Below are 21,981 nucleotides of genomic sequence, written 5' to 3'. Positions count from 1 at the left end.
AGATGCACATTCACATCTCCTCCTGGTCTGAGGAGTTCCACAGTCAGGAGCTTGGTCTTGATATGACCTTTTTATTTTAACCTGCAGCTAAATGGAAGTCACAACTTTTTGCTGCACTTTAAATTTTGTTCCCATTTAAATTATTTCCTCTGCTGTCCTGTTTCAGTCCTGCTCCGTATCAGGAGCACGACTCTAGTAACATCTCCTTCACACAGAATCCTGATTATTCCTGCCTTTTTTTCCCCCTTCCCCAGTCTCCCCAAGGGAGACCCCAAGCCTCCTGCAGCCGGGCTGGATTTCCCGGGGCGCAGCGCCACCGCCTGCCCACCCCGCGATGCTGAATTCCTTAAATCTCTGCTTTTGCTACACTTTAGACCACGGCCGGTTCAGCCATACGTTCTCAATTTCATCACCTCTTAACTAATACTGCGAGGGATTCATGTAACTGCTGGTAAGACTATTCATTCCGTTATTTACGTTGTAAAAGCGGTTTTCGTATTTTCTTCCTCCGTTTGACTCACGCGGGCAACGTTAAGAGTGTGCTTAAAATCTGGATTAAAACAACTAGTGGCACAGTATTCAGCTGAAACTGTGCAACACTAAATAGACCACGGAAACACCCACCCTGGGAGACGTTTCCATCACCCTCGGAGGGTTTAGGGCCAAAGGGCCCTTCAGTCGCTGCCCCGCGGGTCCCCTCGGAGCGACACAGCACTGACTTTCCAGGCGGCTTTTGATTAACAGTAATACAAGAAAATACAGAAACTAATCAAACCACACAGCGGGCGTTAGTCCAGGACTGCCAGTTGGTCATTACTGAGGAAACTCCAGCGCTCGCCCGCGGTGCTGGTCCCAAGCAGGGGTCTGTCTCGGAGCGGCGGCACCGGGCCCCTCTACCTCAGGTGAAAATCACTCCACCGCACGGTAAGGAATGGATTTAATATCTAAGCCACGCGGGCAGGGTTTTCGGTGGCCAAAGCCAACGGCTGCCAGACGCGGCCAGATCTCTACGAGCGCCCTGAGGCGCCGGTCGCCACCTACGGGACAGATTTCCCTCCCGACGCCGCCCGCTTCCAAGATGGCGGCCGCGCCCCGCCCCGCGCCTTTCCGAAATGGCCTCCTCGGAAGAGGCCAGCGGCTCTGCCCGCTCCCAAAATGGCCGCGGCGGCCACAGTACGTCATTGCCGGCGGGGGGCGGAACGAAGCGGGGTTCCCCCGCCTCACGGCGATTGGCCCCTCGCGCGCCCCGTCCGCCGCGCGGCTGTCATGGCAACGGGCGGGGAGCGGGGGCGGCGGCCGGGCCGAGGCAGCGCCGCGGGATGGAGCCGGCCGGGGCCCCGCCGCAGGGCTGCGCCCCGGCCCGGGAGGCGGAGGTACCCCCGGGGTCCCCGGCCCTCCCCACCGAGGAGCCGCAGGGCGGACAGCCCGCCGAGCCGCCCCCGGAGGAAGCGGCGCTGCCCGCCGTGACCGGCCGGGAGCGGTGCCGCCGCGGTGTCGGCACGCAGGGCCCCGGCGGGCGGGCGGCGCGGGGCAGGGGGCGACGGGCCCCGGGCCGGCGCGGAGGGGAGGAGGGGGGCCGCGCCGCCCGGCGGCCCCGCGTCACGGTGGACAGTTCCAAGGCCAAGACCTCGCTGGAGGCGCTGAAGATCAGCCTGAGGCAGCTGCGCTGGAGGGAGGTGAGCGCCCGCCCGGCCCTCGGGAGGCTCGCCGGGCTCTGCCTTCCCCTTCTCCGGCTCCGGCAAGGCCCCGGCCCAGCGCTGGGCCCAGCTCCGGCTCTTCCCTCCGCTCCCCACGCTGCTCTGCCGGCGGCCCGGGGGAAAGCTCCCTCCGTTGCCTTGGGGTCTGCCTCTAGCAAAGCGCTTCCCCTTCCTCCTCCTCCTCCTCCTCCTCCTCCCCCCTCCTGAGCCAGCGCCAGAGCAGGCGCCTGTAGCGGGGACCTCATCCCGGCTGGTGACATCTCGACCCTGGGGTTATTTCTAGTTAGATGTCAAGTCTGGAGGCTGATCTGATTCACGATCAAGGCTGCCATCACCAATTATGCAAGCCAAAATAGGGGTAATCGGATATTATGCTCCAAAGCTTAAACTGATCACTGGAAAGGGCAAGAAAGAAACCTACCCCTGTGTAGAAACGTTTGGCGTGTTTCGTCAAGTTGCGTTTCTTTCCTTTCGCCGTTCCCTCACGGGATCGGTACGTGGCATAAGGCTCGCGACAGTGGCCCCAAGGTATGGCCTGGCAGATCAGCTGCCTGAGCCCATGGCAAAGCCTCAGCATCGCAGATTATCTTGAAGGCATGTCAAAGAGCATTGTGTATGAACAAAATAATCTGAAACCACCTAATAAAGCATACATAACAGGCTTTAGCCTTCTCAATTATTGTATATAGAAAAGCTATGGCTTTATTTTTTTTTCCCCTACAGCCTGAATCATGTTTTCTCTGTGCTGTGTGAGTTCAGGCTGTCTGTGTTGAACTGGAGATGGGCCAGTATGGGAGCTGGCACAAAACTGATGCTTTGGAACTCCTTATTTAACTCCTGAAGAGATTTCTAATGTATATCCTATTATAAATGCTAAATTGTAAAGATTTTCTTTCCATAATAACTTTATAAATAGTGCTATATAAGTTGAGAAGGCTTCTAGGAGCTTTTTGAGGAACTTCTGTAAGAAAAAGGGTACTTGTGATCCCTTTGGAAGAGGGAAGTTGGAGGGGACATGAAGTGGAAGGATAAAACCTGTGGATGAACTGTTCCTTTGTGTGCAGCAGCATGAGCTACGGCAGCTGCTCCACTTTACAGAGCTGCCTTTGGGATGCAGGCTCACAAGATATTAATGTTTCTGTGCACCTGATGCTTTTTAACAACATTTTTTTATGGACTTGGGGTAGACAATATATTCTGTGTTATTCCTAACCTCAGAGTTAAACGTTACAAATTTATTTTCTGGAGGATTGAGTGGCAGTAAATATTACCTGTATTTATTCATAATGTCCTAAATACCTAATACCACAAAGACATATATGCTTCTTGTTGGGAAGAGTAGGGCTTTCTCATTCTCTGTCTTCATAAAAATTTATTTCAAGATTTTTGTTATTTAAATCCAGTGGGAGAATTTCAAAATCTCATTGCACAAACGCTCCAGTTCTCAACTCCTGCTCTTACAGCAAAATAGTAACGAAACACCAGAGGCGTGAAATTAAAACCTGTTATGCTTACATTTCTTACTCCGGGGCACCTGTGGAGCGTCTCTTAGCAGCCTTGCTCCCTGTTTTACTGGGTGACATACAGAGCAAGGGGGACTTCACACTTAATTGCGTCGTTCTTATGGCTAAGTTTTATGTTCAGAGTGCCTAGTGCCATTCCAGCGAGTGTTTCTGAATCACTGATATAAGTTAGCCTCACAGATTATGTTGGTAATGAGCCGTACTTACTGGTTAATTTTGTCTTTTCTGTTTCCTGAGCTTTTACTCTTTTGCATATCTTATCCTCTGGATTCTCCATGCTTGGTATTCTGACCTACAAATTGACTTGTTTCACATGCTCTTGTTGCTCTCTCGAATATCTGCACTGCATTATCAGCGTTCTCCTTCCTGCTCTGCATCCCACAACAGCAATCGCTTTTAGCTTTACTTCATCTTTCTTTGTTTACTGTCTTCCTCAATATCCTTTCTCCTCCATCCCTTAGTTCAGTCAATATTTTTCATTTAGTCTGCTGCTTCCCCTTCTGGCCACTTTGCACTCTTAATAAAGAAGAGACCAAATAGGGAATTTTCTGCCATTGGATCATACCATCTAGGTGGTTAGTAATTAATTCCGTGTAAGCAAGTCACTGTAATGGGTTTCTGTAAAGCTTTCAGCTTATCATAATAAAGAGGTTAATATGTATGAATGTAACATTACCTTTTGTTAAGAAAGTATTTTTTCTTATCAATGTATATGAGACAAATCAGATTTCTCTTTTTTTTTTTTTTCCTTTATTTATTTCCTTCCTCACCCCCTAAGGTGAAAAGAGTGATGAAAAGGGGAACAGTATGAGCTGTGACTCTTAAATAGTACTGTTTACATTGCAGAAAGTAAGATGATGAAAGTCTTCTAGGACAAACTGTTGACTTCAAGCTAGCAGACTTCAGCAGACACAGGGAAGCAGTAGGCAGGATCTTGTCTAGATTTGAAGAGAAAAATAAACAGCATTAAGAAGAGCAATACAAGGAAAACTCTTTTATTCAAGTTTCATATAATTTTGGAAGCTCTTCCTTTCAAACGTTTAGAAAAATAGCATGAAAGTATTTGCTCAAACAGCTATCATTGATGGGCACAGAGCCATGGAAATAGTTTCACTGCTACAGCAGGACCAGCAGAGGGAACACAGATGTTTCTTGCAGCATCCATAAAAATAAAGTAAGAACAAAAAGAATCTTAGGAGTAGCAATAAAATAAATGTATCTAAAATGTTTTAGGGGCTGGTATTCTACTGTTGTCCCTTGTATAACACTTTTCAAGGTGATTGCGTTGTGGGCTTTGAGTACATTGGATCCTTCTCCCTCACCACTTCTTTTACATTTTTTCCCATTGCTGCTTTTCTTTTGTTTCTTTTCTATGTTTGCTGCTGGATGTGAATATTTTGACTTGAATGTTTTTTTGGGCAGGAGGCATTATGATAGGCTTTTTAAAGTGGGCTTCTTTTTATCCATAACTTCTTCTGTCTAGCGGATAACATTATTGCAGTGTCATATAGGCTTTTGTTTTGGGTTGTTTTTTGTTTGAAGTTTCACGTTCTGAACTCTCCTTGCTGCAGTTACCCTGACCTGCCGCAAGAGCTTTGTTTCAGTACTAATTTATTATTGCAATATGCTCCCTGATAATTTGTAGAAATAAAAGACATAATGCACTGTGTGATTACAGAGTTGTCCACATGGTAGTAGTTCATTTTAGTAAATTAACATATGGTAAATACCACTATATTATAATAATAATAATACTCTAAGCATGGCCAATATTGGTGAGCAGTTTATTCTATGGCACTGACATATGAGGAAGAGGTGTAAGAGTTCAAGAGAGAGCAATTTGACTGTTATTGGAAGTAAAGACAGAAAAAACTGCATTTTTTTTTCAGCTGTGGGAATTTTCAGTAAATTAAATTATCAACCATGATAGCCCTGCCTGGGGTAACGCACAGGGGTAGACCTTTTAAAAAGCATTGCAGAATTTTAATGTGCATGCCAGTGGAGCAATTACTCCCATCACTAGATTGGACTATCTGATTTAGTGTGTCAGATTCTTTAAATGAACATGATATGCCAAATGAAATAATGGGCACAAATTGAGATTGCATCCTGAGTTTATTCATCACTTAATAAATTATTTCTTTAGCTAGCTTTCAATTACCAGGAAAAAGGAAGAAGCAGATGTCTCGGGCATCAAATAACCCAGCATTAAGCGTTTCATTTGTCTCGCTGTTCAGTAGCTGCATGGAGGCGTAGAAAGAGTTTGAAATTTTCTGCTAGGAAAAGCTGACTAGAAGACAAGAGTCATTTAACTTGTCATTAAACACGATGGAACAGACTGATGTGACCCGTGAGACAAATTAAATTATTGGCTTCCGACCAAAAGGTAGAAATGACCTGTCAGACCAATTTGACTGTGATTGATTATTAATAGCGTCAAAATTGTGGAAACAATTCTATTCTCTTTGTGGCTTTTATTTTCGTTTGTTTGTGGTTTTATTTTTCTGACAAATACCCCCAACTCTGGATAAAAAAGATTTAAAATAAATTCTTCCAAGAGTTAGTCAATTGATTGCAACCTGAAAGTTGTTTGTGGTGATGGATCCTGGAACCAGGCTGTGGGGTTTCTGCACCAGGATGGCTCCAGTGATGTCCCCGACCTCTGTCCCCCGTGGTGCTGAGCACCCCAAGTCCTGGGCTGTGACCATCTCGGCTTGATTAGTGCAGATCTGAGGCTGTTCCAGCTGGCACCAGGTAGCCATGGACAGAAATTGTTATGAGAACAAAGGACTGCTTCAAGCATCCGCCTTTCTCTTTAGCTCATGCCCTGCAGCAGGAGCTGGGGAGGTGGTGGAAAGGCCTCTTTTACCAGAGTAAGATTAATTTATATCTGCCTGGAACTGCCAGAGGGAGCCAAATAATCAAACTTATTTGTTCCTTCCCAAACACTTTTCTTATGTAAAAGTATAGTGCAGAGGATAAAGAATCCTTCCCAGCTCATTCATGAGGTGAGTGTGATCCCGTTGTTGGATAAATCCAGATAATCTTGGTGTGTCAGGAGCAGGGAAGCTGCCGTGCATCCCGAGTTGCTGATGCAGGGGTGCAGCGCTTCCACTTTCCAGTCCAGCAGTGCTCCCTCTTCATCTGTGGTGAAATGATTTCTGTGCGGTGTTTGGAAAGTGCTTTGATATCCTCTGTAGATGAAAGGTGTTATATAAATGCAAATTTCATTCCTTTCATTTCAATTTCATTTAATAAATAAATAAATTGTTCAGGTTTTAGTGGGAAGGGCACTCTGAGACCTAATACTGCATCTGTATTCCGGATATACCTGTGGAAAGAGGTTAAGGCCACTGATTGTCTTTCAGAGCCTAACAGAATTAATTTTCACTTGTACAAAAACAGATTTTGCAGGCTGAATAATAATGAAATAAGTGAAGAATCCACTGGCTCTGTTAAATTGGGTAACTCATCCCTATGAGTAAGGAAACAGAGAAAGGATGCATTGCTCAATTAGCATTTTAAATTAATTTTTCAAGGCTATTTACTGAGGAAACTGAAATTTTAATTAAAGTAGCAAATAAAATAATTCACTCGAAAGCTTTATGAGATTCTTTTTCTGTCATATTGGAAAAAAATCTGTTGCTTAAAGAAATGTTCTAAAGCAAGAAAAATTACATTTGGAGTAAAGAACAAGTAGTTTCTGCAAAATAGTCTAGTTCTTTCTTCTTACTGAAGTCATTGGGTGATGAGGGCAGTAGATATTTCATACAACATTCCTAAAAATGCCGTGGGCAGAAATATAGTGTATTTATTTGAAAAAGATGTTGCCTAATAATAGAAGAGATTCCTGTGAACATGTTCCATATGGTATTTAATTAACGGCATCTACATGGAGTTGCAGATAAAAAGTTTTGGATTGATAAAAGGGACTGCGTCTAAGAGAACAGGTGTGGAAAATCGGAGTACCTTTTTTACACAAAACTATTTATTATTATAACATGGATTGCAAATGTTTCATTTTTAACAGTATTTTTTTTTACTTTGGATTGCTGATACTGCTAATTCATGGGGCTTTTGTTCTTACTGCTGGTAGCTTTTTTTTTAAAACCACTTTACTACTATTAGAAACTGTTGTTATCGATAATTGGCAGCGCTGTTTCAGGCCTCTTCAGACTATTTAAAAAAGGTTGATCTTTTCAGTAATAGAAAACTGTACAGTCTTCCACTTTATGGTGAAGTCTTATGTGAATGGGAAAAGAAGCTCTTAAATTGTTGGCATACTTAATATTGTTGAAATAACTGCCTTAGTCCTTAATAGTTGAAATATATATGCTCAATAATTAAATTATAAGCTTTTCTTTTAAATACAGGCTATTAGTACCAGAAAGGAATGAATACTGTATAAATTAATACATATAACTGAATATATATAAGTGAATAATATACTTAATGTCACTTAAGTATCTGGCTTTGAAATCCATTTTCAATTTATTGCAGCTTGGACACCAACGTAAATCAGCTTGGCTCAGAAAGTACTTTGCAGTTACAACTTACTACTAATTTCTAAAAATATTACTAACGACATGTACTCCCTGAAATAAAGTCCTCGGGAGCAGAGATGTCTCCTGCTCGTGCTGGACTGGGGGTGCACAGAGGTGCCACACGGCCGGGTGGTGGGATGTGGGTCACCAAGCTGCAGGGGTGGGCACAGATACAGGGCATGCGACTCGCGGCATTAAATGGCGATATTTTTAAGAATAGGAGTTGATTTAGTAACTGCCAGTAATGGCAATTTCTCCATGACCCCTTGTGCTTTTCTCCTTTGATGGTTGCTTATTGCTTCTTAAACTGGGGAGTAAAAAACCCAAATAACCCCAAACATTGTCAGGGTTTGTTTACTTCCCAGCTGTAGCACTTGCTATTGCTGTGCCTTCATGTGCCGGAATTAAGTGCTTCTTAATGAAAATTTATTCCCTGTAATAGTATTTTAAATTACAAATGAGTTATGCCTTAATTGTGGTTGATAACAAGCTCGGAGTTTCTCAGTACAGATCATGCCTCTCAGTCATTTGTTTTTTGTTTCCGTCAACCTTTCCTGGTTTGTTAACATCTTGAACTTTAGAGCCTTGAACTGATCAAAATATTCCTAGTTTTGCAACCAAAATATAGGGCATGTTTTCTTTTGACAGTCAGAAGACTGTTCTTGAATGGTTTATGTTTAATGTGAGCGTTTAGAGCAGTAAGGAAGGAATCAGTACTGCCAGATTGCTTCAAAATTTGTCTCCTGTCTCTTTTCCAGTTTCCTTTTGGCAGGCGCTTGCCGTGCGATATCTATTGGCACGGGGTGTCGTTTCATGACAATGATATATTCTCAGGTCAAGTCAACAAGTTTCCAGGTACCTTACTTCTGTTTCTCCTTTAAACAAATGCTTTAAAAACATGATTATTTCAACTGTTTCTGTGTTTTACTGTTTTATAACGTGAATTATCTGCCTAATCAGCTGATAGTAGTTTTAGCGTGTCACTGGTTTCAGTAGGTGACTTCTGCTTAGGGGGTGACAATATCGGAATGGGTGTCTCTAACAATTCTGAACTGAAATTTGTTTTGGAGAGGATGTGTTTTTGATGAAAAGAATAATTCATATGTATTAATTTAGGTTATTTAATAGTGTTAGGCTATAATTTAAGTGAAGTATGCAATTATTGCCTGTTATCTGGCATTGATAACAGTGCTGTATCTTTGGATTTGGTTTTGATTCAAAGTGGAAAGAATCAGTTTTGTTTCGTCCTCTGGCCTGTCTCAGGGAGAAGCTTGAAGCGGAGTTCCTCAAATGGATTTTTTAATATTGAAGAGTCCATGTCAGCCTTCATCTTATGATGACTCTTCTGCTTTTTTAAGCTCCCTTTTTTCTCATTTAATCCCTGTTGAGATCTCTCTAAATAAGAGCTAAGGGCTTAGGTATTGACTAAGCCCTTTACTTCAGATTTATTGCTGCTATTAGTATGCTGTGAGAATAAGAACCCTCTGATATTGAACTTCATGCTTTCTTTACCCTGACTTTCTCCGCTCTGTGGGAAGTTCACATTCAAGTATCGGATAGTGTATTTTTCTGGTAGTTTAAATCTGTTAGATGCGTGTTGCCCTCTCTGCGTTCTGGCTCGTACGTGGTAAGCAAGTGACACGCACAGAAATCAAAACCACAGAGTCCTTCAGAACTAGACCTGATTTCCAGGAATGTTGCTCTACCTTGATGTTGGGTTTTACTAAATTCTTTCTCTCTTGAAGAGGTCTTGATGCCTCTCCTAGTTACTTGCAAGAGATGCAAAGAATCTGAAAGGGTTGGTGCTCAGAAAGACTTAGAAAATTTTCCATAAAAATAGCTTTCTAGTCATGTTCCGATGGAAATAAGGCTTCAGCAAATGTGTGTGTTCTCTGTTACTTTCTGTCCTCCTTGTACCTTTGGAACCTCCTGGCCAAAATCAACCACGCTTGACAGAGGTTTGCAGCCACAGACTACTGAGTTCCTGTAGGTTTTGTGGAAATTTGTTGACCATGGAGGAAAGAAGCCCACAGATGATGTTCTTATGGAGAAAGAAGCTGCAGCACGAGCCTTATAAGCTGTAATATCTGAAAGTATATAAACATCACAAGAGTAACCCCTAATGCCCCAACCTTGGGAAAAGCTTCGACCAGAGCTCACATGGATCTGGACACAGCATGATCCAAGCATGAGATTCAAAGCTGCGGGAAAGCAGCTAAGCTTGGCTGCTCACAAAATAACCTAGTCTTTCTGACATAGTCACTTAAATGGATGCAAAGTAAACACAAAGTGGTTGATTGTATTTAAATGACATTTTTATCTCTTCCTGGAATGATAGCAGGCTAGGGCCATAATTCTGGATTATGGTGAAGCCAGTAGTTACTATTGGACTAAAACTTTCCCTCTATTATTCTGAGCTGTGTTTTGGATAACTGATTTTTTTTTTTTTTTTTAATACAATACAGTATTACATACAATATGAAATACGGCCGTATTGTCAGATTTTAAATTTTAAAATATTTTCGGCTTTATTGAAAGGAATTACTAGAGTGGCTGCGGATAGGGTGAATAACGATACAACAATTTACTTTTAGGATGAGGCTTCAGTGCGGATTCTTTGTCATCTTCACATGCTGTCTGTTATTTTCCCAGGCATGACGGAGATGGTCCGTAAAATTACACTGAGTCGGGCAGTGCGAACAATGCAAGATCTATTTCCTCTTGAATATAACTTCTACCCTCGATCCTGGATTCTGCCAGAAGAATTTCCCCTCTTTGTGGATGAGGTAGATATACTATTCTGAGAATAAAAGTAAACTTGTTCGATGTTGTTGCCATGTCATTCTTTAGTTTTTCGTACCTATCAGATTATTTAAAATCACACTTGAGTGCTGTGGATGATGTCTTTTTCAATTTGCCTGAGATCAGACTGCTTTTGTTTGTTATGTTCAGAATAAACTTAAAAACAATTATGCTTCTCTGCAATGCCAGAAGAGATGTCTGAAAATTAAATGTGGTAGAACCATAAGCCCTTTCCTTGCGTATTCTCCTGAGTTTAAAGGGCCGAGGAGGTTCCAGTACAGTGGTGTGTGGAGTGTGGTACTTCGCCAGATTCATTGTCACTGAAGTCTTCTTAGTCCATGCTGCCTGTGCTATCCAAATCCTTCACCACAGCATTTTGTACTCTGCATTGTTAAATATACTCACATCTCCCTTCATCTGTTTGAATCTCTTGTCAGACTGATGCTTTGTTTAAATATTCAGAATGTAATAAAATGCCATTCTTTTTCAGCTTTTTTTTTTTTTTTTTGAAAAAAAGTGATGCTGTGTGTTGGTGTTTGGTTCTGTTGTTAGAAATATTTTAAAAAATATTGTATGCGTTTGTTTTAACCCTGTCTGACTCGCCCAGTGCATTCTTGTATTCTACAGTATCCTCTGCTTGGAAAAGTGAGAGAAAAAGGTATGGACTTTAATAGACTCCTATACTGTGTGTTACTTTTCAGATAATTACCATATCCACAATCCAATTAAATCCATGAACATCTTTTAATATAAACTCTTCAAATGTGCTGTGTCACTGCTGTGGCATTGCCAGTAAAAATGAATAAAATCCCAACAGTACTTCAGCCTTATTGCTTTAGATGTAGGACCAATTTGTAAGAGGAGCGTAAATTATCCAATCAATTTAGCTATGACAGGTAGATAAGTACAAATCACTTGGAAGTAAAGTTCCAAAATGGTGCACTGGGGTTCTAGCGATGGCTCTTTGGGGAACGGTGCCTGTCTTGGTTACAAGGCTCTGATTAACGGAGCAGCGCGTAGCGATGGGGGTTTGTACATCACGTTAAACACACGGACCCACACGCTGTCAGCAGGTGGCACTGCAAATAAATACTTTTCTCTGGTTGAATGGTTACTGGAGTGAAAACGATTCGGTTTTTGTTCCAAGAGTAACAGATGTCCAGTAACACACTCCTAGGAGTTTCCTTTGCATATGTTCTTCCATCTGTGTTTGAGAAAAGCATAGTTCGTGTTATCAAACATGATATTTTATGTTGTAAGAGTTTATGTTCTATTTAGCACAAGTTTGTAACGTAACCTCTCCAGAACAAGAAAAAATACAAACCAAAAAGTTCCAAATCCACTGTGAACCATAAATGGTTGAGAACGCTTTTCACCTGCAGTTTTGTGAGTTCTCAGTAGGAGCTCTACAGTCTTTTCTGTTATTTATTTGTTCATATGTGGTTTTGTTTGCTTTACAACCAAGGGACCCTAATGGGACTGAAAATATCAGCTCTGACACTAAATTTTGAGCTTATTCTCAAACATAAAGGTATGTGCAGTGCCTGCATGTTCAACATACCCCTATAGGAACTGACACACACTGGAATATGTGAATCCATGTGTATTTATCTGAGCAAAAGGAGATTTAGCCATCTCCGGTGCTTCTGGAAGCAAAGCTGTGTTGTCGTGGGCTGCAGCTGCTAAGTATGTAGCTCTACATGAGTCATGCTGAAACCTGCCTTGCTGCACCTTCGCTATTACTGGTGTTCAAGTCCATTAGGGCATAGTTAATTACCAAAGGTCACAAATTCTGTGTCAGTGCAGGTCTAGGTTAGACGTGAGAGGGTGGTTTGGTGCCATTTGTAGTATGGGATTTTGTTGCAAAGGGCTGGACTGGGGAGTTAACACCTCTGAGCTTTTGCCTGTAACAGAAATTACTGCTGAAAGAATAACCTCCTTGAGCATTTCAGTCTCGCTGCCTCCTCCCGAAGCGCTGCAGCGTTTCAGAACAATTTCTCTCTCAAATATTCTTTCTGTTTTGGAGTTGTTCAGTTCTGGAGATGTGATTGTCATCTTTTGTCATACATTTGTATCAACAACTAAATCAAATGCTGTCAGCTTTTCCCTCTTTCCCGTAACCCTTAATCCAGGTAGAAAATCCAGGTAGAAAACACTGCAGCTAATGTAATATTCATTAGCCAGTAATCGATGGGAGACCTGCACTCTAAGTTTGTTGAAGGTGAGCTTCATATTGGGAAATACCAACAAAATGGTAGTTCCCTTAGTGTCATTTACATTAAACTGAAATGGTGATAGGTATTTTTAACAAGGGCTTAAAAGTTAATTTTACTAAGTAAATAGAATTTTATCTATTTTCAATATTCACTTATATTTTACCTTTTAAAACGTTCTGTACTAACATGTCACCATAACGGAAGATGAGTTGCACATAAGCAAATCTCTCGGGTGCTACTGTAATCACCCCTTCACTAACAGAGAAGAATCTGTTGGAATCTGTGTGATAAGAACTTATTTCTAATAGGAAATTCCAATTTCCGAAAAGTAACTAGCTTGAGATTCTAACCAGGGCCTTGATTGCTCTCATAGTGCCTTCTTTGTGTTGTCTATGAGGATGATGAATAGGTCTAGTATGATTAATTTTTAATAAGAATCTAATTTGGACAGTCTAATTTCCAGCACAGCATATTTTTGGTGGTTTAATCAGGTTTTCAGCTTTTGGATACCTCTTAGGCATGGACATGAATATTCTAGTCTTTGTGCTGTCAAATCTTATAGCCCATTATATGGATTTTTTTCAGAACACTGTATTAATTCAGCCTGAGTTTCCTCATGAAAGGCAAACCTGCAACTGGATCAGATTTTCATGCCATTAGACATCGTGCTCTCCTCTTGCTATTGGCTGTAAATGGTTAACAAGTTTTTAAAGATAATTTCCTTCTGTCAAGCTAAGTACACAGAAATATCTCGTTTCAAATGAGCTGATTTTCCTACATGACTGACTTTTCTAAGTCTGAACAAGCTTCCTCTTAATGAGAATTTGAAAGAATATAGTTGAGGGGATTGTGGAGAATTTGAAGACGACTGTCAGGAATTTCCTTGAAGATGAAGAAACCATCCGCTTTCTTCAAGACAGTCAAGCTGCTGAAAACCAGACTGACTCTGGATTATTGTTCCCCCTTTCCCCACCATCCCATCTTCATCTGCCATGCGTAAGTTTTGATGGACTAGAAAATGATGGAGAAAATTATTTCCTTTCCAGCTAAGTGGAAAGAGTTAAGTATGAGAGTGATGTTTGTTGAAATGGAGGACTTTGAGAGCAGGTTGCTGTTGCATCTAACAGTAGTCCCCAGGAATTATTGTCTTTTTTGAAATGGTGCTGCTGTAGCAGAGCAGAAGTAGCGTGAGGCGTGAACAAGAGACATGGGGACGGGAGGCAGATTGCCCTGGCTGGTTTTGTAGAGGTTCTTTATTGCTTTCAGCCTTAGTAGAGCGCAGTTGGCACTTTGTACGTACAACTGGAGTCATAGTAGGATATGTTTAGTTGTGGAGGTTTAAGATTAACCACATATCTTCCTGGGATGCTGACTTTAACAACGGTGAACCAGAGAAGCAGAGTAATGTCATGTCAGGGGAAGATTATTCTTTAGTGTTAAAAAGACTAAGGCATAAATCCTGCTCTTCTTTGCACATCTAGGCCTGCTGACCTACTGGGACCTGTTTATCCACACACCGTTTATGTAAGCCTGAGCTCCATTGTGGCATTTTATGCCTCAAAGTGACCTATTTTGAAGAAGGATCTTCCATGGAGATAGTGCAACACTTGGCCATGAGAAAAAAACTTGTCTAAATAATTAATCCTGAATTTCTGCTGTAGTTGGTAGGAAGGCTTTTAGCAGTGTGATTCTGAATGAAATAAATGAATGGGTAGGATGGAGCCAGAAGTTCTTCAGGCCTTGGGAACATCCTAATGTAGTCATGGCAGAGGGTGTTGTCCGGAAATCACGGTGATCCAACCAGTGCTCAGCCTTTTCCTGTGTCCTGATATTTTTCCTCTGTCATTCTGCAGTGCCAGAGCTGATGGTGGAAATTGATTTTTTTTTTTTTTTTTTTTTTTCATTGTTAGCTCGTATCCTCAGGCCTCTTAAAGTCAATCTCCAGTTGTTGCTGGGGAGCCCGTGTAAAACCAGAGCACAGGCTTCGTTCAGCACATCGCTGCCTGAACGGAGAGAGAAGCAGCTGCAGGTCTGGTGCTGTAAAAGGTGTGAATGCAAGAAAAGAATGGTCTGTACTGAGACATCCCTCTGTTTTGAAAGAAAAGAGATTTTAATTGCCTTACTCTTCCAAATCCCGTGAGTAGCTGATAAAGGTGTTAGCCTGCGCCCTGTGTTTCTTTAGCTGCGTCCTTTGTTACGGCTCCCGGTGCCAGTGCTGTTAGGAGTTTCGTGAGCTACAGTCCTTCAGTATCTATTCATTGAAACCTGGATTGTATAGTTGCATTTTGATAAACTACAAATTGTGCTCTAATAATTTCTTTCCTCCGAAATATTTCTGAATGCAATGCTTCTATATCTACACCCGCAGGGACTTGGTGTACCCGCAGAGAACAGCAAGAGCTGGGGCCGCTCCAGAGGCTTCTCACCAGGGTCATGTTGCTTTGCCATGAACTCAGGGCTGCCCGAGAGGGTAATGCTGCAGTTCATTTCCCACTGGTTGCTCAGTCCTTGACCTCCAAACCAGTTACTTCTGACGGCAGAGACACATTAACTCGCTGGCTTAAATATACTCAACATTCTTTCCTTGCCACGTGCTGTAAAACATGCCGTATTTTATGAATAGTTTTTAAAATTCATCCAAGATAAGTCTAAATTCTTCCTGATTTCCTTCCTTTCATTCCCGATTTCACTTCTACTGATTGAGGCGTGCATATCTCTGCAGTTTTTACTTTTGCTATGCACGTAATAAATAAACTAGAATTTATTTAGGCAGTGGGAGGTATGCATGTAACACGAAAGGTCTGATATTCAGCAGATGTGTCAGGCCCATACAGTGACCTAGTTACTGTCTTCATGATTTTTTCGTCCTTAAATAAAATTCATTGAAGCTTGCAAAGTTTAGGTTTGCTTCTTGTGGATGTGGGCTTCATAGGCAATATAGATGGGGTAATTGCTCTTTTCTCTGAGGTAAAAAGATTCCCTAATTATATTGAACATTTTTCTTTCTGAGAGAGTTTTGAGTGAATATATGCTGTTTACAAAAGTGCAGATTTGAATCCAGTGGTTAGTTATTGGTGCCATATTTAATTCTGGCTCGCTGTACCCAGTTGGGAATGACATTGGCCTCCAAACATTCCCTGCTAAATGAATGTGTCAGTTTAACATGTTCAAAGGTCAAAACAACCTTATTACAATAATCACGTTTTGAACTGCCAACTATTAACAGTCTGTTCCAGGTGGAATTAATTTTTTCACAGATAACATAACTGATTCTTTTGGAAAAAAAAGGTCATTTCCCTTTTTTTTTTTTGTTATTTTATTATAATTTTTTATTTTTACTTCTTCATGTAACTCCCATTAGTTTGTAAAAACCAAAAACTCTAAAGATATTTATTGTTGCTTCCAAGAAGCTAGTTTCTATAGAAGGTGGTTTGTTACAGTGCCAAGCCCTGTTCATGCCCCAGAAATCAAGCTGCTGCTGTCAGTAAGTAGAACTGACAGTGGGATTGAGCAAGAAGTTCACGTTCAATTGCCTTTTGAATTTGAGACGTTTGGAGTTAGATCTGGGTTTTAGAAATTTTTTTTTTTCTTCTATATTCTTCCCACTTTCTGTGTGAGGATGCAGACCCGTCTCTATAATCATCTAATTCTCTATAATTCAGTTTTGTTCTTCATTTTACTAAGGCCTCATCTGGGTTTCTGTAGGTTCTGACAAACCACGGGTACTTCCCCGTTACTGTTATAATTTCTATCTGTGATAAACCGTTTCCCTTATAGGCCCCAAAAATCTAGGGCACAGTGTGGGAAAAAACCTCAAGGTATGGGTATAGTGGCTTATACTGTACTCGTGGATATCTACAGCGAGAGAACTGGATACAAAAGCATCGAGGTCCAAGCTGCTGTAAACAATCCAGAAATAGGTCATACAGTCCTCCAGCGACATTCTTACAAAGTATTAAAGTTTACTTTAACAAACAGAGACCTTTTATGGCAAAGCACTACAAACAGTGGAAAGAAACTGACACTGAAAGCTAGTGATTTACTAACCTGTTTTTTTTTTTTTTCCTTTTTCTTGCTATTTCTGTGACTTGATGCTTTTTGTACGCACGCTCACAGAGTGTCAGTAGGTGTCAAAATTTCTTACCTACTATTTCCTTTCTAGTGGGTCGTGCCCCCTCACCCCGTACGTAGCAACTTCGGTTGTCAATGTGTGTCTTTGGAAAAAATGTTTTCTAGAATGATTCTATTAATTTAACTTGTTAGCGGTAAAGAGTATTTGACATAATTTGTAAGAAATCTGCAAAGTGGAAGCGTTTCTCTGTGAAAGAAGTGAAATGTATCTCGTGCATTGATTTTTCTGAGCATTTTTGCATATTTTGCATAAAATACGTTATGCTGTGGAGACGTTGGCGATGGCTGTTTGCGAGCTCGTACACTAGAGCGCAGTGTGTTTCACATCCACCTCCTGAACAGACCCAACATCTTACCAGCTTGAGGAAGGGCCAGGCTGGGCGTCGAGGGCTTTGTAGATTCATCCAAACATTTTGATTCGGTACAAACCACCGTCACATTCTCCACCAACTTTCCTCGCTTTCCTGATTTCACACTAGGTATATCTAAAGAAAGCATCTGAATTGCCATGTGCTATGAATAGATCTTCCCAGTACAAATCATAGCTGTTGAAATCAGGATAGAATTTTCTTTACCTTGCAGTGGATAGAAAGGTAGTAGCTGCGTGCCAGGCCTGAGGGAGTTCTGGTATAAACTAGAAAAAAATTAATTTCAGAGAATGGTGGTAGGTGGCAACTGAGGGTGAAAATCTCTGCTTTGTTTAGTAAATTTTTTGGTATTTATATAATATCTGTACATGTATCAATATTCCCTGGTTTTACTAACACTGGGTATCTGATTGTGAAAAATATTCAGTGGTGGAAAAAGAAGTTATCGTGCCAAATTTTTATTTTTTCTTTCTTCCTCCCAGTGTTGTTTGTCTGCGTTTATACCTCAGTAAATAAGGTGCCTTTCCTCAGCTTAATGATTATCTTTGTCAGTAATAGTTCAAAATGTAGCATGAAAGTTTAACTTTGCAGTTTCATATGCATTAGTGACTAATAAAATGGACCTCATGAGATATACAGCATTTCATCCTGTAAATTGGTACATAACATTAAAAGGAAGTTCCTGGAATCATTTATACAACAGCTTGTTAAAGAAATTGACTTTTATCTGCTCTAGTAAGTCCCTACTCATGCTTTTTTGTTTGTCTTTGTGCTTGTCAGCACTGTTTCTTCTACTTTTTTTGCACGGTGTTTCCTACTCTAGTGATGTGATCATGTTATTTTTATTTATTTTTGGTTTATGAATGCAATTTGTCGGCTTTTGTAGTATCACCCTTTCTTCCCCCCCAATTAGTGTCTTTCAGTGTAATTCTTTTCCTTCTAGGTTCGTATGATGAAAGACAGCGATCCGTCCTGGAAGCCCACTTTTATCGTAAAACCTGATGGAGGGTGCCAGGGAGATGGGATCTACCTCATTAAAGACCCAAGTGACATCAGGCTGACGGGAAGCATCCAGAGCCGGCCAGCTGTGGTCCAGGAATATATTTGCAAACCACTGCTTGTTGACAAACTGAAATTTGATATTCGTCTTTATGTCTTACTGAAATCCTTAGAACCCTTAGAGATTTACATAGCCAAAGATGGACTTTCTAGATTTTGTACAGAGCCCTATCAAGAGCCCACTCTGAAAAATTTGCACCAGGTTTTTATGCACTTAACCAACTATTCACTAAATATCCATAGTGGGAATTTCATCCATTCTGACAATGTGAACACTGGCAGCAAGAGGACTTTTTCAAGCATTCTGTGCAGACTGTCTTCCAGAGGAGCTGATGTCAAAAAGCTGTGGTCAGATATCATTTCACTGGTGATTAAAACAATCATTGCACTGACACCAGAACTGAAAGTTTACTATCAGTCTGACATACCAGCAGGAAAGCCTGGGCCAACTTGCTTCCAGGTACGTTGGAATTTCTGCCATAGGTGCTAAGATTCCATGTTGACAGACGCGGTGTTTGGAGGTGGGGGTTGTGTGAAAGTAGCTGTTAGTATCAAAGACAAATGGTTTCAGTAATTATTCAGCAATATAGCATAATTGGAGTACTGTGTCCAGGTCTGGGCTCCCCAGTTCAAGAGGGACAGGGAACTGCTGGAGAGGGTACAACAGAGGGCTACAGAGATGATGAGGGGCCTGGAGCATCTCTTTTACGAGGAAAGGCTGAGGGACTTGGGTCTTTTTAGTCTGGAGAAGAGAAGACTGAGGGGGATCTGATCAACGCCTATAAATACTTCAAGGGTGGGTGTCAAGAAGATGGGGCCAGTCTTTTTTCAGTGATGCCCAGTGACAGGACAAGAGGGAACGGGCACAAACTTGAACATAAGAAGTTCCACCTAAACCTGAGGAGGAACTTCTTTCCTGTGAGGGTGGCAGAGCCCTGGAAGAGGCTGCCCAGAGAGGTGGTGGAGTCTCCTTCTCTGGAGACATTCAAACCCCGCCTGGACACGTTCCTGTGGGACCTGCTCTGGGTGGACCTGCTTTGGCAGGGGGTTGGACTGGATGATCTCCAGAGGTCCCTTCCAACTCCATATCATTCTGTGATTTCTCAGTTATTTCTCTTTTGTCCCTCAAATGTTTTTCTCCTGAATGTTGACATATGGATGGCCGTTGCATTCTCTAGAGGAACACCGAGCAGAACTGACGTAACGCATTGCTTGTTATGCTCAGATTTTAGGGTTTGACATTCTCCTGATGAAAAACTTGAAGCCCATGTTACTAGAAGTAAATGCAAACCCCAGCATGAGAATAGAACACGAGCAAGAGGTAAGACCTGTCAACATGATAGTGATATTGGGATGAAATTGTTTAGGTTTGGTTTTCTGGTCTTTTTTCCTTGTTTGAAAGATGAAAGCTGTCTGCTAATATGAAACCTCCAATGTTCTCTGTAATTTTCTGCTTGGAAATCATTGCTAATCTTATACACTGGAAATGTGACTTATTGGAATTGTGAAAGCTCTGCATCATCTTTGTCATAAATACATTTATTCATCATCTCCTGCAGTTGACTTAGTTGTGTTTAGGGGATTGTTAATATTTTTTTTTTCGTGTTTGTATGCATAATATAAATGGTAACATTGGCAACAATCTTTTTTCAATATTTCAATTTACTAGAGAAACTTGCCAAAAAGTGTTGTAGTATCATACTGAAAAAACTGTTAAGGTATTTGTGTATTCTTTAAGAAGTATTTTGCAATTTATCATTGTGTATTTAAAACATAAATGACGTACATGAAGTTTGAGTAAATGTGGAATAAATAATCCTTAGTTCTGTAATGATTAATTGTATTCACATTGTAATTTAAAGCTTTCTCCTGGAGTGTTCGAAAATGTTCCAAGCCCTGTTGATGAAGAAGTGAAAGTAGCTGTTATCAGAGACACCCTTCGGCTAGTGGACCCTCAGAAAAAGAAGAGGAAAGATGTCCAGTAAGTGTGTTGACTTTCTTTGGTTTTTGCAAATAATTATAAAAGCAAAATTTTGTTTCCCAATTTTGTTAGTTTATCCAGGACAATGAGTTCCCAATTATTTGACTCTGTGACTCCTTTTGCATCCACAGTGTTAACTCTCAAAAAAAGCTTGTAGGATATTAATTGGTGGTGTGGTACAAAACGAGTACTTGGATTTGTAGATCTGCCAGGGGAAGGTCAGGGAAAAAACCAACCTGTTCTACTTTCTGGGTAGTAGCAGCAGGTCCAGCAAGCAGTATCCTCACAGCTCGGCACCCACCGCTTCACCTGCCGCTTTCTTACAGGAAGGGTGGACATGCAGAAGGAGCTGTGCAAGTCAGTTCCTCCAGCTCAAGGAACTGAAAAGGTCCACAAACTGATAGCATATCAGGCTGTATGAGTTCCCCAGCAATATCTTACCTTTGATTCAGAAGTGAGACAAACAATTAACTCACTCAGATTTATTTGTTTGTACCTTTGCATGAGGCCTCTTCTTTTTCTTTTTAAATTCAAAACTGTCATGAGTAGTAATTTGTGTATTAATTTGCTTGAAAGTCACAAATTATTCTGAATGAATCACCCCATTGGAGCTGATAAGTACGAATGTTGTATTTAGAAAATGCTTCCTTGATCTGTGATAGTAAACATAGTTAAATCTATGATCTAGAAATGAGAGGAACTGCCTGAAGCAGGTTGCATGGAAATGCTTGTGGTGGGATCAGGCTGAGAGAAATATCTTCTTTTTTGATGAACCACCTTGTTTTAAGCAGTTCCTTGGAAACATGAAAGGGAGATTTTATTTATTTTTTTTTTGTCCCTAGAAATTCTTGCTTAAAGGTCTGCCTCCATACTAGAATATTGATTTTGTTCTTCTTTTGCCACATAGTGGCAAGCTTAAATATGTTATTCGTGTTCTACAATGATCACAAGTGCAAATTTACTGTCCTTTTGTAGACAGTCCCATGAATAAGACGTGACTGATAATACCTACAAGTTCTGTATTGCTGTAATATTATTATAAGACCAAACTATTCTTTCAGAGGCAGTGCCACGCACCGAGGATGCTGTGGGCAGTGTACAGAGTATCTTGCAAAGCCAGCTGTACTCTGTCTTGCCTGTACTTAACCTTCACCCTTAAGATTACTTCGGTGCATGGAGCTGAAAAAAGATCATTTTTTAACCTGTAATTATATAACTAGTTGTGTCTTTTTTTATATCCTGAAGTTATGTCAGGCATTCATTAACTACACATTAGATATGGAAAAGAGGCAAATGATAATTAGAAATAAATTCATGGAGAATGCTGGTGTGTGTGGAATGCTCATTCAACTGAGGATTCTTCTTTGATACATTTTGAGTACTAAATAATTTCTAACAGGATTAGTGGGTGATGAGATAAACCATTGGCTCTTCACAGCAAGAATTCATCAGTGATGCAGCTTTTTTTCTGGATAATCTGGTTAACGGAGCATCTTGTTGATGAATATCTGTGTCTTCACCATAAATCCTATTTTTTGTTGCAAAGGGCAAATAGTTTTTTGTGTGGATATATGGGAACTTATGTGGGACGACCGCCCACCCATTCAGCTGAGATTTACTCCTACTTCCAAGTATTTTTTATGTGCTTTACTGGGAATGG

General features: G+C 41.1%; 1 protein-coding gene across 1 annotated transcript in view; it reads left to right on the top strand.

Moving 5' to 3' along the window:
* The first annotated feature begins 1,319 nt into the window (after window positions 1–1,319).
* The window catches only part of TTLL11 (tubulin tyrosine ligase like 11), a 47,645-nt gene continuing 26,983 nt past the window's right edge, over window positions 1,320–21,981 (top strand). The window contains exons 1-6 of the mRNA XM_074161259.1: window positions 1,320–1,676; window positions 8,523–8,619; window positions 10,417–10,550; window positions 18,225–18,800; window positions 19,566–19,661; window positions 20,203–20,321. Coding sequence (XP_074017360.1) covers window positions 1,320–1,676; window positions 8,523–8,619; window positions 10,417–10,550; window positions 18,225–18,800; window positions 19,566–19,661; window positions 20,203–20,321 — 1,379 coding nt within the window. The remainder of the gene's footprint in view (window positions 1,677–8,522; window positions 8,620–10,416; window positions 10,551–18,224; window positions 18,801–19,565; window positions 19,662–20,202; window positions 20,322–21,981) is intronic.

The sequence above is a fragment of the Numenius arquata genome, chromosome 19 (genome assembly GCF_964106895.1).
Source record: "Numenius arquata chromosome 19, bNumArq3.hap1.1, whole genome shotgun sequence".
In the NCBI taxonomy this organism is placed as follows: Eukaryota; Metazoa; Chordata; class Aves; order Charadriiformes; family Scolopacidae; genus Numenius; species Numenius arquata.
This window is presented reverse-complemented; position numbering and strand designations above follow the sequence as displayed.